Source organism: Pygocentrus nattereri, chromosome 14 (assembly GCF_015220715.1).
Source record: "Pygocentrus nattereri isolate fPygNat1 chromosome 14, fPygNat1.pri, whole genome shotgun sequence".
Classification (NCBI taxonomy): Eukaryota; Metazoa; Chordata; class Actinopteri; order Characiformes; family Serrasalmidae; genus Pygocentrus; species Pygocentrus nattereri.
In genome coordinates this window covers 12,185,306-12,200,016 of record NC_051224.1, presented here as the reverse complement: position 1 = coordinate 12,200,016, position 14,711 = coordinate 12,185,306, and the positions used below count along the sequence as shown (strand labels likewise).

The 14,711-nt window shown below is 39.0% G+C and overlaps 1 protein-coding gene across 2 annotated transcripts in view; it reads right to left on the bottom strand.

The window, feature by feature from the left end:
* Window positions 1-11,336, bottom strand: part of taok2a (TAO kinase 2a) — a 29,006-nt gene extending 17,670 nt beyond the window's left edge. The window contains exons 1-6 of one of the 2 annotated variants that reach the window (XM_017681769.2): window positions 10,515-11,336; window positions 3,533-3,673; window positions 3,038-3,109; window positions 792-893; window positions 634-679; window positions 245-341 (exon numbers count right to left, since the gene is read on the bottom strand). In XM_017681769.2, the coding sequence (XP_017537258.1) occupies window positions 245-341; window positions 634-679; window positions 792-893; window positions 3,038-3,109; window positions 3,533-3,664 (449 nt within the window). In that variant the 5' untranslated portion in view covers window positions 3,665-3,673; window positions 10,515-11,336. The remainder of the gene's footprint in view (window positions 1-244; window positions 342-633; window positions 680-791; window positions 894-3,037; window positions 3,110-3,532; window positions 3,674-10,514) is intronic. The other variant, XM_017681770.2, reaches the window with a different exon arrangement.
* Window positions 11,337-14,711: the final 3,375 nt, after the last annotated feature.

Genomic DNA, 14,711 nt, shown 5'->3' with positions numbered 1-14,711 from the left:
ATGGCTCACTTAAACTAACAACCATAAAATGGATTTGATGGAGACATCCCAATACCTATTAGCACATTTATTGACTTGAAAAGTCTGGTCATATCAGAATCACATGAGATCGGTTAGATATATTAGCTTATCAAGACGCAACAAAAATTGTGACTCTTTCACTGGCAGCAATGTTCACCATGTTAGAATGCTATGAAATAAGCAGCAGAGAAAAGCTCTCAGAGCTCTAAAAGAAAATGCTCACCTGTGGATCATGTTGTGAGAATGAAGGTAGGCCAGACCCTGCAGTGCACCATGGGTAATAGCAGCGATTTCCACTTCCTGAAGGGGCTTCTTATGCACTGCAGGTGTAAAACACAGTCAAAAGAATCAGCAACTCTCAATAACAAGCACATCATCAAACATTTATTAAAAGCATGGAAGTTTTGATAATGAGTTGTATTTTAACAACACTTCAGAGAAGTGTTCTCAGTGCCCTCTGCCATCTCGCTTTATCCACTGCCATTGCATTGGATAAAGCGAGATGGCAGAGGGCACTGAGGGTCATCAAGAGAGGTGTGGAAAGATAGAAGAAGTGTTAAAGACAGGAGAGAGAGGGGAAAAAAAAAAAAAAAAGACGACATTGCTACTCACCCTCTAAAAGATCAGAGGCAGAACCCAAACAATACTCCATCACCAGCTACAAGGGAGAGATGGACAGCAAGAAAAAGAGAAATCATTGAACACTGAAGCTACATCACAAAACTGAATTACGCATAACGAAAAACACGCACATATACATGCAGACTTACCCATGCTGTGTGCTCCCTTAGATAGCAGCCTTTGTACTCGATGATGTTGGGGTGCCGGAGCTTCTGAAGGAACTTGACCTCTTTAATGATGTCTTGCCATTTCTGCATAGAGATAAAGACAGCAGAACAGAGGGTGAATATTGGGAGTGAAGCCCAGTGAAGTGTTATTACAGGATTATTATCGTCGATAAAAAGCCAGGGAGGGGCCACCATGACAAAAGTGCATAAACATCTGAGGTGATGCCCAGCTGGCAGCAGCATAAATATGTCCTATAGGGATGCGATCAAATAAGTCCCATGACACAGCCATTACCATACTTTGGTATATACGCTGCATTAGGGTGTAATGTAACCTTGTAGTCAGCTCTCTCAAACTGCGTACATGAGCGCTAAAGCAAAGAGCAGAGCCATGATATATGAAACAAACTTGGCCACAGAGTCTATAGACTCACAACTATTTTTCTGTAGACAGTGCTCATTCAGGTAGTTTGATAACAACCAGTGCTGAAATACAAGCATCAGAGGTAAACCCAGCAGACCTGCAGCCATCATTGATGCCATCTGACCCAACAGCTGGAGAAACTGGCAAAAATGCAGCCTTCGCCCGTTGAAACTGCGTATGGCAGCTGCAAAACGCACACATTCTGCGGTCTGACAGACAAGCTCAGCTGGCGAGAAAACATATTTCCAACCCTAGTTTTTGGCTCGGAGGTCTTTTTCAAATTGACCGAAAGATCCAACCGCTGCATGCTAGACAGCGCAGCTTCTGTGTTCTCCTGATTTTTCCCTTTCAATTGTGTTACTATAGCCAGGTCATCCAGACAAGTGAGCATGTGCATACCCCACCTCCGCAGCAGGGCAAGAGCCACTTCTACACACTTTGTAAAAGTGAGAGGACCTAGGAAAAACCCAAACAGGAGAATGAGCCACTCATGTGCCACATACATGAACGCAAACCTCAGACACTGTCTGCGATCTGGATGAACTGAAACATGAATTGAATTTTTATACAAGATTGAATTGAATTTACAACCACTGATTGAGACAAGATATGTCTGTAGGAGGGTGACTGAACTGATAGCCCTGGCCGTGCCGGCCTGTCTTACTAAGAAAAGGCAATACAGCAGTTCTTAAAAGAAAATACAGCAGGTCCTATGACCCATAATTATGAGATGGAATGAGGTAAGCTGCTAGCGATGGTGCCTTGGGAGAAGGGTTTATCAGCCCTACCTCCTCATCCCCTTCTAGATCATGAAACTGAGCATAGCCAGTGCTCATCAACAGCGTTTTAGCCCATGACGATATCTGGTGGTGTTTCACCATTGTCGGGACAAAGGAAAAACCCAGCAAATCTTTTTTGCCTTTTTAGCCAGGTGGGGGGCAAGCCACTCCACATTCAGTTTTTGCCCCGCCTGGCGCTATGGGAAATGAAAGAGCCATCAGCGTCATCCGGTTTTCCCTTCACAACCTCACAACCATAGCCTGAAACTACTCCTGCTTGTCCTCATAGAAACCATGCCCGCCTTCGCTAGATCTAACGCATAGTCATCATTGAGGTCAGTTGATGGCTCTGAGACCTGAGGCTTATTTAGGAAAGCCAACGATGAGGAATCCAATTTGCACACGTCTTCCAAGTTCTCCCCGTGCTCAGCCCAGTTAAGGCAAGGATCTACCTTCATACTCAGGTTCTTCAAAGCCCGAGTTCAGTTCAGCCTTTTCAGAAAACAGGGGTTCCTCACAGTCCAAAGTTGTTTGTCCAATAACTTTTTCAAAGAACGTCATACAGCATTCAAAGGTTGACTGCCTGAATTGCTGACAAAATGTACATGTATCAGGTTGTGCTAAACCCCTCCTAGCATGGACAATTCCCAAGCAGACTGGGCATGCATTATGTTGATCTTTCTTGTGAATAGCAAAATCACAACCTTTAGGCATAAGTATAAGCCGCTTTCTTGCCAGGTCGAGACAACACTCACAAGCTTATTTCAGATAGCCGCTAACAAGGCTAAACAGGCTAGCACAGAGACTTTGCAAAAGTGAACTTTAAAGAGTTCGAAAGAATCAGCAAAATCCTTCAAACAGTGCTCCGCAGGAAGACGAATCACCAATGTGTGATTGTTGCCATTCTTACCTATTGGAACAGTAAGTTTTAAAATTTTATGCTAAAAGGATATGGCTAACTTTGTGCTGATTTTGTGGTGGCTTCATGCATACAGATAATAGCCTAACTTGCAGAAGCTGCTTACCTCATTGGACTGTTTCCCACTGTAGGACATCTTTTTGATGGCCACCACCTCATTGGAGCGAACATCTCGTGCCTACAAAAAGCAGAGGTTAAATCAGTCTGCAGACACATACTGTCAATATACTGTTTGCTAATCGTATTAAGACACTGGCTTTGAGTTTACAGAAAAATGTGATATGTAAATGTGCCCTGAACCACAATGTCTTAATGTATAAGAACTCAGTCGGTCTGCATGAGTGGTAGTCACACGAACCAACAAAAAATATATTTTTGGTTAAAATAATACAGGTCAATCGTTAACCACACTACTTCAAATGTTTGATTGTACAAGTTGAAATCATATGCTTACTCTCAGACTTTCAGTACCTTTCTATACAAATTGATACTCTGTCCTGGAGAAGCAAATGAAACTTTTAAAACGGACCCATGCAAACAAACACACACACACACACACACACACACACACTCCCCAAAAATCCACATTTTCAGCTCTTACAAAGTAGACAGCTCCAAAGCTTCCATGGCCAATCTCTCTGAGGTCAGCGAAGAGTTTCTCAGGGTCATCTTTGTAGAAGAGATCTGCTACCTCAGGGTCCTTCAGACTCCCTGCTCGCACACTTGCAGGCATGGCCAGCTCCTGGGAGAGCAAGAAAAGCATTAAATTAAATTAAAAGCACGTAGTACTACAATTACATTTTAGTGGAAAAATTCTAGCATGCAGTGTGTCTTTACGCTGGGAGAGACACTGAACAACTGCTGTTTTTCATTAAAAAGAGAACATAGTCTGGTTATCTGGATCTAGAGCAGTACAATACGTGAACTGCTAAACACCATTGTGCCAAGTGTTTTATGGCAGTTTTTTTTTTGTGGCACTACTAGTGCATAGTGTCTGCATTAAAATATTGTGTTATATATGCACAGTGAAAATGTCTAAGTATTGATATGATATTTTACCATATTTCCCAATCCTGTATGAAGACAATTTTATTGCCCCTCTTACATAAAATATTCACAAATTTCTACTTACATTATTTGTGTAGCACAGTCAGGTCTATTTTATAGGGTCTATTAGGACTTAAAAAAAAACAGACAGTCATCATCAGCTGCAGCATTACCCCAGGGCTATGTTTTTTTCTTGCTTGCTTAAGCTGTGTAAGAACATAATGCGCAAAAAGAAATATTTTAAATAGTTTGAATAGCCTTGGTTCAGTAAAAACGTCAGCTCTTGAATCTGCACTCTTGGGAATGCTTGTACTCTTGCCTAAAGTAAGGGAATGGACCATCACATGGCTTAGACAAGAACAAGTGTCTTATTCAAACAAAGTTATGATGTGCTATTCTGGTGGCATACCTATATTACCCTCACTAGGCCACGTTAAGTTTAATTAAAGCAGCCTGTGTTGTGACAAATACAGACAAATGTGAAATATCTGAAATACTATGACTACTGCTGTCATGAACCAAGTTTATAGCCTTGGGCTGCATTTAAAAGTTCTATATCGCAGACATTTTTTATTTTGGAAGTAAGAGTTAGATAGTGAATGAAAATACTCAGTTTCCAAACATAACATTAAGCAGCAAAATTTCCTATTTTGAAGTAATCGTTTTTGTGATGCAACAAAAATCAGCATAAATCCTCCTATTCAGCAGACAGCAGTGTAGGCCTGGTTGTAAGGAGTGTTTCAGTAGGGAATGCTTTCTAAATTCATCACAATGCAGGTTAGTCGCTCAGAACACAGGTCACACATATACAGAAAAAGATACATTACATATAAAATGAGGCTGGAAAACAGGTGTGTAAAAATGAATTCCAAATGTTTTTGGGACATAAAATTAAAGTTATAAGCGGCAAAAAATACAAAAACAATTTACAACATTGGCCTTTTCGTTAGATGAATGTGTTAGCAGACCAATTTGTTTAAAATAATATTCTGATGAATACATTAAAAATTCTATATTGTTTCATTTCATACAAGAATAGCAAACAGCTGAACCAATGCACAAAAATTTATCTGCATACATGCATGTTTTGATACTTCTTGTGTGACATGTAGGTTGCAAAACTGTGCTAGAACAAAAACACGTGTGTTCATAAGCAAACACATAATTTAGTAAATACATAATGCTAACGGATAAAACTCCCGAAGAGCAGCTAAAACACATGATGTCAAGAACCTCACTAAGTTTTCCAGTTCAGTGTAGGCTCACTGTTGTCACAACAACCTAGAAACAACCTAATAATGCAGTTTTTGTGAGCTGGCAGTCTAGCACACTTCATTCACTGTTTGGGCATCAAGTGCAAAAAAAAAAAGGGCTGGTCTTTTTAGCAAGAAGGCCCAGAGCATAATTTAAAGAAAATAATAATATTTAGCTCATAAACACAAAATTACAGAGAAAAAAAAAAAAAAAAAAAAAAAAAAAAAAAAATCACAATTACATACTTTCCCCAAATTATTCAGCCCTAGAACCCATAGATGTGCAGAAAGCCAATCAAAAAAAAAAAATCCAATAGTTGTGGCCATTAACATACAAGTCTGACAATCCGGGCACATCTAGTGTTTGGAGTCTGGGGCAGAGGCCAGTCACTCAGCAGTTTACTTTTATAAAGCAGTGCATGTTTGTTCTGAGACTTTTGGACATCATCTCACAGGCATATTATTCGTCACACTACAAAGCAGTCTCACATACAGAGGTCTATGAGTGTCTGTGCCCTTTTATTATGCCCACACAATATACAATACTAACTAACAGTGCAAAACTGTATATTTATCTGAACTATACATTTTCCTGCCTAAAATTATTTTACCTAGCACTTTTTAATTCTGTATATTGATGATACCAGTGAACTTGAACTTGAAAATGATGCATCTCATCATTTTGCTTCATTAACTTCCCATAATACAGTGTCAGCGTCCCTGACTGAAACACATTAAAAGCCACTAGCTACTGACAGGAAGAAGAACAGAAGCCAAAGGATTTTCATTTAATAAGATGCCAAAAAGACAACATTCACATACTCCACCCTGACCCAGTATGACCCTTCTGCAGGAAGGGTACTGCATATTCATTTGGGGGAAGAAAAAAAAAAAAAAAAAAAAAAATCAAAGAAAAGACAGCTGGTCCTTTTAACAACCTGTAGTCAAAAAGCACTTTCAGGCAATGCCCCCTCCCAACCTCAACCTGGTAGCAAACTCCACAAGAGGTATAAAAAATAAGCCCCATCTCTATTATGCTTGACTAGGCACCACTTGACTAGATGGTTTGATTACAAAACATGCCATTTATAGAGTTATGTTCAAGTCACACAAATACTGATGGCATTAGATACATCCTGATGTGAAACCTGAGGAGGCTTATAATAATAGTATGCAGAATAACCATTAAGGCAGCAAGGTTGGTTTGAACAGCACTGAAACCTGTCAGCTTTCTCTCAGGGTGTAACAACCCGTTTTGAAGTTTGACATGATTTTTTATTATGCAGTCAAGACTGAATTAGATTCAACAGACATTTTGTTTTACAATTTTCACTTTGGTACTCCTTAGCTTTAATTACAAGTTCTTAAAGACAAATTTTCAATGCATGCTCCTCCAGCCCTGTAACAAAACTCCAAAAATCACAACAGAGGTTGGATATACTTCAAATTATTTACTGAAAAGAAAACAACAAAAAAAAGGTGTTCGACCAATGCAATCAGTAAAATCAAACAAACAAAAAAGTTAATTTAATTTCCAATACACAACAGTTCCTCTTTCAATAGGTGGGTTCATCTTTCAAGTTGAAGAACAATTTTTAATTGTACTCATGAGGCCACAGATGGCCTACAAAAAAAAAAAAGAAGCATGCCACTAAAATAGTGATGTTGAGATGTTACTTTTTGAGAGAAGAATAACTCAATGCATCATAAAGTTAAATAACCACAGGCGATAAGAAGGTCTATTTAGTTGACTACGTCCCAAGTGAAACTGTGATGTGCAGCATGAAGACATGAGCAAATCTTGCACCGGTCAAGGCATTTCTGTTTGTTTAATTTGGGCTACTAACAGATGGTACACATAACTTTAGAACTTTAGATTGTAGAACTTTCAGTAACCCATTAATGAATATTACACTGTTTATCAACTTTTTGGTAATTAAACAAAACTTGGCTCTCTGTTATGTGAAGTACTACTGACTAACTAGGTATTGAAATTTGGTACTGAATGACACAATCCTTTGTAGTCTTGAAGTCATTTGGACAGTACCATAGAAAGTATGGAATTTCAATACCTAAACCTAACAGCAACCCTTAGAATTTATAAGTAACTCTAGAAAAATAGCCCAGTCATTGGGGCGTGGTGGTGCCTAGCATGTCTCCTTCCCCCTCCAACTGTGCTCAGATAAGAAGCACCCAGAAGCCTAGTTTTAATAACTGACAGTGGTTTCCATGAAAGCAAATGAGTACTACTAGGAAGATCAGTGTATCAGTGATACAGATTGTTCCAGCTGCGGTTTTAACTGTACTGAAATTTCTACACCAATCCTTTCTGCTGATTCTCTGCAGAATTGTCTTACTATAAAATTTCAGAATGGTAAAGACTTTTTTTTAGAAAAAAAAAAAAAGAGGCCCAATGTAATCAAAATAAATTTTACTGCGATTCTAACATTTGGTACATATTTTTAAGAATCAACTTATTGGTTGATTATGAATCTGAATCAAGTGTATCAGATCAGGCCAAACCCTAAACAGTGCAGTGCTGTGCCCTTCCCTTCCCAAACCAGACAAGAACGACACATTACCAGGCTCTTTCACATCCTTGTCTGTAAATATTTCCTAGGTAATTATGTGCTAAAAACACACTACCACAAACATAACCCTCCAAACTATAACTCCTTCAGTCTGCATGCATACGTCATTACAGCCAAGCACTGCATTCGAAAGTGGCTACTTTCCTGGCAAACAAAGAACAAGGGCAGGTAGAAATAACAAGTCACAAACACAATCCATAGAACCTTCTGGTTGGCTTCATGTAATCTGTGCATTTACATGTAGGCAACGTTTTGTCTGAGCAAAACAGCAAACAAGGAGGGTGGGGGTTAAAAAGAAAAAAGTAAAATGCTTAAAAAAAAAAAAAAAAAAAAAAAATCACCATGGCAATATCATATTAGCATTGGCCTATTTAGAGCCAATATGAAGACACATTAACTAGCCCATGTTCCGGGTGAGAGGATAAACTTGTGTTTGTGCACAGAATGTGCTTGAGGCGATTTGCAGAGAGGCTAGAACATGTTCTCCCATAGTGGATCCTATTCTGCCTGTTTGATAGCTTATCACACTATGAAATCTAAAGCAACAATATCTGTACTGACGGTTTCCAGTCAATCAGATGGTAATAACAAGTAATATGCAGTATACTCTTGAAATGGCAAAAAAGAAAATCTAAAAATGAAATAAACCATGTTTATAAATGTTCAAAAATATATGACATACATATTTACAAGCCATATGTATGAATAATTATTTGCATGCAGATACTTAATGAAAATTTGCATGGAAAAGGGCCACTGAGATTCAGTGTTGATTCCTTGTTATTTTTCAACTTCTTAAAAATGCCAAAAGAATTCTCTAAAAGTGTATAAAAATACAAGAAAGTGCATATCAATACATATTATAGGGTGGGGGTGATACTGTTTATAGTGCATTACTAATATAATTCATGCAGCTTATATGCACATTTGTGTACAAGAATGCAGAACTCATCTTGTTTCAGCAAGTTATATCATTTTAGGGAAATAAAAAACATGTTAGACTTAGTGGCCAAAACTCATAAAAGCTCCACAGGGTGGAAATAGGCCAATACGATTGACATAGCCTCCCACATCAATGTTTTGCTCTAAACTTTCAGAAACTGAGGAGTATACTTGAACTGTGGGGTTTGGAGGTGAAGCAGCAGTATCATATGGGCCACACTTGTAGGACTCATTAATAAAGTTTATAAGAATGTCTTAGCTCTAAACAGATATATATATATATATATATATATATATATATATATATATATATATATATATATATATATATATATATATATATATATATATATATGTCCAGGGTACTGTCATGGGCCTTGGTGACATTGTACTGGGCTGCATTTCAGCACCTTCACATTATGTGATTAAAGTCATGCGGCAGTTAAAACGCATGCATTAGCGCAATATTCTACACATTCTGGGTCAGATGTCGGTCTCGTCTCAACACCAGCCATCACGAGTTACACACTGATGTGTGTATCGAATGCAGTTTTGCCGTGGATTTGGGGGCAGAAGGAGGGTTGACAGCTTTCACACACACCCAACACATGTTCATCCCTTTCACGCCAGTAGGGCTGCAAGGAGGAAATGAACCTCTGAAATGACTTCTCCCTTAAAAGGGGAAAGCTGATGCTATCTGGTGGTCTACACAGTAGGGCTGGGCAGTGACACTGACAGTGACATTGCTTTTCAATAATTTTTTTTTTTTTTTAAGTTCTAGTAATGTTTTCAGTGATGTATTTGATGCATAATGAGTATTATATTCATGATATAATAGCCATAAAAATGCCAGGTTTGTGAGCCATTCTTTTAGCCTAGAGGACCAGTACTCAGGAAATGAGGGTATAATAACTTCAAGATTGTGAACTTAAAACATCATTTTGACAGTGATTTTTAGAAAGTATCAGGATACTTGACTTTATCAATATCGCCCAATATCGTCCTACTATGCAGCCCTGATAGCTGAGAAAGCCTTGCCATGATTTTAACACACAAACACAGCTAATAATGATACATTTCCCTGCTTATAAGCCTGCTGCTCTTTGAAAAGCTGATAAAAACCATGCTGCTTCTCAATTAAATGCTCTATATACAGTGATGGAGCCAAACAGTGACACGTTGATTTCAATGACTGCCAACAAGGCTGGATAACATTAAATGCTAGAGGAGTTCCAGCGCACCATCCCTTAAGGCCTATAAATGTTTAACCGGTTTAAAGTGGATCACTAAGCAGACTGTGTGCTATCTTTACACACGACAAACGTGCCGCACTTCATGGAAATAAAAATGCGAAGATGAATCATGCTGCGCTGCGCTGTCCTGAGAAAAAAATCCAGCTGGCTAACTTAACGCTAACGTTACACTGAGGAAACACAAACTGAACAATAGATCAATGCAATTCCGGAATCGAGTCCTCCGACATTTTTTGACCATTAAAATATGGCAATGATCAAAAAACCTGCTGGGTAGCAGCGGTGATTTATAAGCTGTAATTATGTTACTATGCATAGACTTTCACAACGCTTTTTTTCCACAGCTGGCGCTAACTTAGGTTCGTTAACGGCGGTTCGCACAGCACACTTAGCAGAACCATGTCCAAGTCCGCTGGCCTCTCCTCTTGTGCGGACATCAGCACAAGATTAAATGGAAAGTAAAATTCGGATAGGACGGGGAAAAAAGAGGGACTTACCGCAGGCTTATTGTGGTCTCTTCTTGCAACGAATTAAATGTTTCTCCGGCTCTTTTCGAAATATCCGTAGCGTTTCCTGGCTCGTCCTTCGTCTGACCAAAGGAATAACTCAGTTCAAAATATGACCCATATTAGCTCGCCGGCTACTCTTTCTTTCCTATTCTCGTACTAAGAGCAGAGTTCCTAGCCAGCTAGCTAGCTAGGGTAACGTTAGCTAATTCGCTGTGTTCCGTAAAGACGTCCACTTTTATAACTAACGGCAGATTTCCCAGCAATGTTTGAAAGATAATGTCCAACTCTGCTGTCCTCTTCTCTCATGCAATCACAAATGAGTCCAACTTACTGAACGTCTACAACGAAAACACATATGACCCATATTTAGCCAGCCACACTTTCTTCCCCGTTTCGTACAAATTCCCTGTTCACGGCAGCGGAATTCTTAGCTAGCTAGCTAGCTAGCTAACGTTAGCTAACTCCTTGCGTCCTGCTACGGCAGACCAAACAAGCTGGCTAGTTAGCCGGCTAACGTTAGCCAGCTATCTTTATCCTTCCTTTCCCAACTGTCCGTTAGCTAACTAGCGCCTCTGCCTAGCTAGCTATGCTAGCTCTTTCCAGTCTCAATAAAGGGTGCGGCCTGTATTCGTCTTCGCCGATTCCTGTTCCTATCATATTGTACAGTTACAGCCGTATTTTAACATTTCTTTTATATTATTTTCAGTCGGGCTGATTCTCTTATCTGATTGTCTTTCCTTCTCGCCCCCTTTTTGTTCAGGAAACGCAAGATGGCTACGTGGGGCGGGAGCCAACGGAAAGAAGGGCAGGAGGAGAGACTCTTAAAAATGTGTTTCCTGTGGGGTCTTTTGTAATAGAAATAGCGCCATTTTAAGAAGGTCAAAGGATTCAGGAATAAATTAATCACATGTGTCCGAAACATGACTTAGCTTCAGAGGCATTTGAATAGTTAGCTAGAGTCTTACTCTTTTCAAGACAGATAGCTCGAAACAAACAGTAATGCAATGGAGAGTTTATTTAACCCCTTTACAAGCCACAGACCCACTTACACACTTCTATAACCTAAGAATCGCTCCATAAGTTTGCATATAAGTTCTTGTAGTTACTGAATAATAAGCCTTTCTATGTAATAAGCCTGGGTGGTTAAGGGGTTAAAGGGCCCATGTTATGGATAAACACATTTTCCTTATTGTTTGGAATAAAAGAGTTGTCAACAAAGTTTCAGAACATACCATTTACTTCCCTGTCTGCAAATAGAAAGCTACAAGTCTGATTTTAATTGATCAAACTTTGTTGTCGCAAAATAGAACACATTTACATATACACCGATCGGGCATAACATTATTGTTGTTTGTTGTTGTTTCTACGCTCATTGTCCATTTTATCAGCTCTACTTACTATATAGGTGCACTTTGTAGTTCTACAGTTACAGACTACAGTTACATCTGTTAGCTTCCTTTTACCATGTTCTTCAGTGGTCAGGACCCTCATGGACCCTCACAGGTATTATTTGGGTGGTGGATCATTCTCAGCACTGCAGTAACACTGATGTGGTGGTGGTGTGTTAGTTTGTGTTGCGCTGGTCTGAGTGGATCAGACACAGCAGTGCCACAGTTGCCCTTCTGTCGGATCAAACCTGATTCGATAGCCTTCATTGCCCTCATGTATTGATGAGCTTTGATCGCTCTACACCCTGTCATTGGTTTGTGGTTTGTTCCGCCTCAGACCACCGCTTCAATTCGTGCTTGAGGTTTCCACCTCAAAAGCCTTGATGGTTTGGAGATACTCCGACCCAGTCATCTGACCATAACGATTTGGTCCTTGTTAAAGTCGCTCAGTTCTTGACACCTGCCCCTTTCTTCCACATCTACCATGTCAACTCCAAGAACAGAGTGCTCACTTACTGTCTAATAAAGCTCAGCCGCTGTTACAGGATAATCAGCATTATTCACTTCATCTGTGATGTCTTCTGTGGTCATAAGGCTTTGGCTCATCTGTGTATAATATGAATAAAAATGTAGAATATAGGCCCATTATTGGCCTAATGTTGTCACATGTATGAAGTACCCCTTTAATAGAGTAAATATCTTAAAGGCTGAAAATCCAATAGGCTGCCATACAATCTCTGTAAAAAAGGTACAACACTGTCACTGGGGCAGTACCCCTCTTGTCACTGTGGTGGTACCCTTAGGGGTCCATCTCAATACCTTTAATCAGGGAACATAAGTGTACCATTATCCATTAAAATGATATTTTCTAAGTTGTATTGACTCCACACACCCCGTCTCATCGCCAGGCTTTTATTTTAATGTTCTGATTTAATACATTTGGTTATGAAAAGGTACAAATATCTACTTTTCCACTAGGAAAAACTCATGTAAGGTACACCATTGGACCACTGCTGTACCTTTCATGGTACACTTACATTGTTTGTACCTTGATGAATGAATCATGTACCCGCATAGTATGTTTATTTCTAACAGTGTACTAGGTGGCAGAAGCTTGTGTGTATACATATATGTGGGTGTTCTCAGGTGATTTCTATTCCCACGTCCATTGTTCTGTGTCCTGATGAAGGCCTGAGAGGGCTGCAACACGTCGGCACATTTTTATACTTATTGTCATGTTTCAATAAAAGCTTTTTAAATTTTTTAAGGGTGGTGCCCAGGATTTCTTTGCTTTTGGATTTATTTTGCTTTGTGGATGCGAATGGATACTTTTTTGTTTTTCACCTCCTCCAGCATGGAACCATTTCTCTTTTTAGTTTTCTGCACCTAATGCCCCAGGAGCACCTGTCTTTATGCTTCATTTTTGTGGCCTCTGTAGTGCTTCTTCATTTCTGTTGTTTCATGTGATAGTTTCTGCTATGAGCTGTGTTAGCCTATTTGTGGCATCACTGTTTATTTATTGAACTGGATTCCTTTTTCTATTTATTTCATGTTGACCCTAAAATCCTATGATCAAAAAAAAAAAAGCAACAAAAAAAAAGGAAATTCTTAAAGGCAGCTTCCACTAATTTTTCAAAATCTCTGCATAATTAAATAATGAAGATGTAAACAAAGTCATTCAGAGTGATGGGATGTGAAATGCTCCATTCTAGAGAAACACAGAGTCAGAGGTGATAGGAACCAGATGTCTGAAGCACTGAATGCCTCTAAAAGCAGTATCACAGAAAGTTTTTACATAAAATGGTTATGGATACAATGTCTGGTGTCTAAGAGATTATTTTACGGTAGTTCTAAGAGAGGGTTTTGGCTTATAGTTTAAAAATACTTTCATGGTGGACAGATACATGCAGGGCATTGTAAAGCAAAATAGTCCTCAAAGCAAATCTTTCTTTTAGATCTACCACTATTACATTACAAATGAAGACACATATAGGTTCAGTGGTCAATAAAAATGATTATTTTTGTGTTGCAGACACTGTGACCTCTGATTCGTATCACTGCCACTGTAAAAACATCAGAGTCAGTAAGTTTCACTCCAGCAAATATGTAAAACTGGCAATGTTGAAGATTTTACACAAAAAGGCATCTTTCAGATTTATTTAGTCCCTGCCGGCTAAAGCAAAAAGGGAACATACCACACACAGAAATTCTGAAATTCATGTAAACATTAAAATATGTCACTTTTCCCTTACATGCATGTGACCTGCTGCAAAATGCATGCACAAGTCCAGTAGAGCACTGATGCTAAGCTTATCTCTCATGAACCTGTCCACTGAGGAGACTGTTCAGTTTGACCATTGTTCAAAAGAGCTAAGTAATGTTGAGATCAATAATGGATCATCACATTGAATTATCAGTCTACTCAGACTTTAGCAGAGCTCATTAACACTAAGATTAATAACTGATCATCACATTGATTTATCAGTCTACTCAGGCTTTAGCAGAGCTCAGCAACACTGAGACTAATAACTGATCATCACATTGATTTATCAGTCTACTCAGACTTTAGTAGAGCTCAGCAACACTGAGACTAATAACTGATCATCACATTGATTTATCAGTCTACTCAGGCTTTAGTAGAGCTCATTAACACTGATACTAATAACTGATCATCACATTGATTTATCAGTCTACTCAGACTTTAGTAGAGCTCAGTAACTCTGAGACTAATAACTGATCATCACATTGATTTATCAGTCCACTCAGACTTTAGTAGAGCTCAGTAACTCTGAGACTA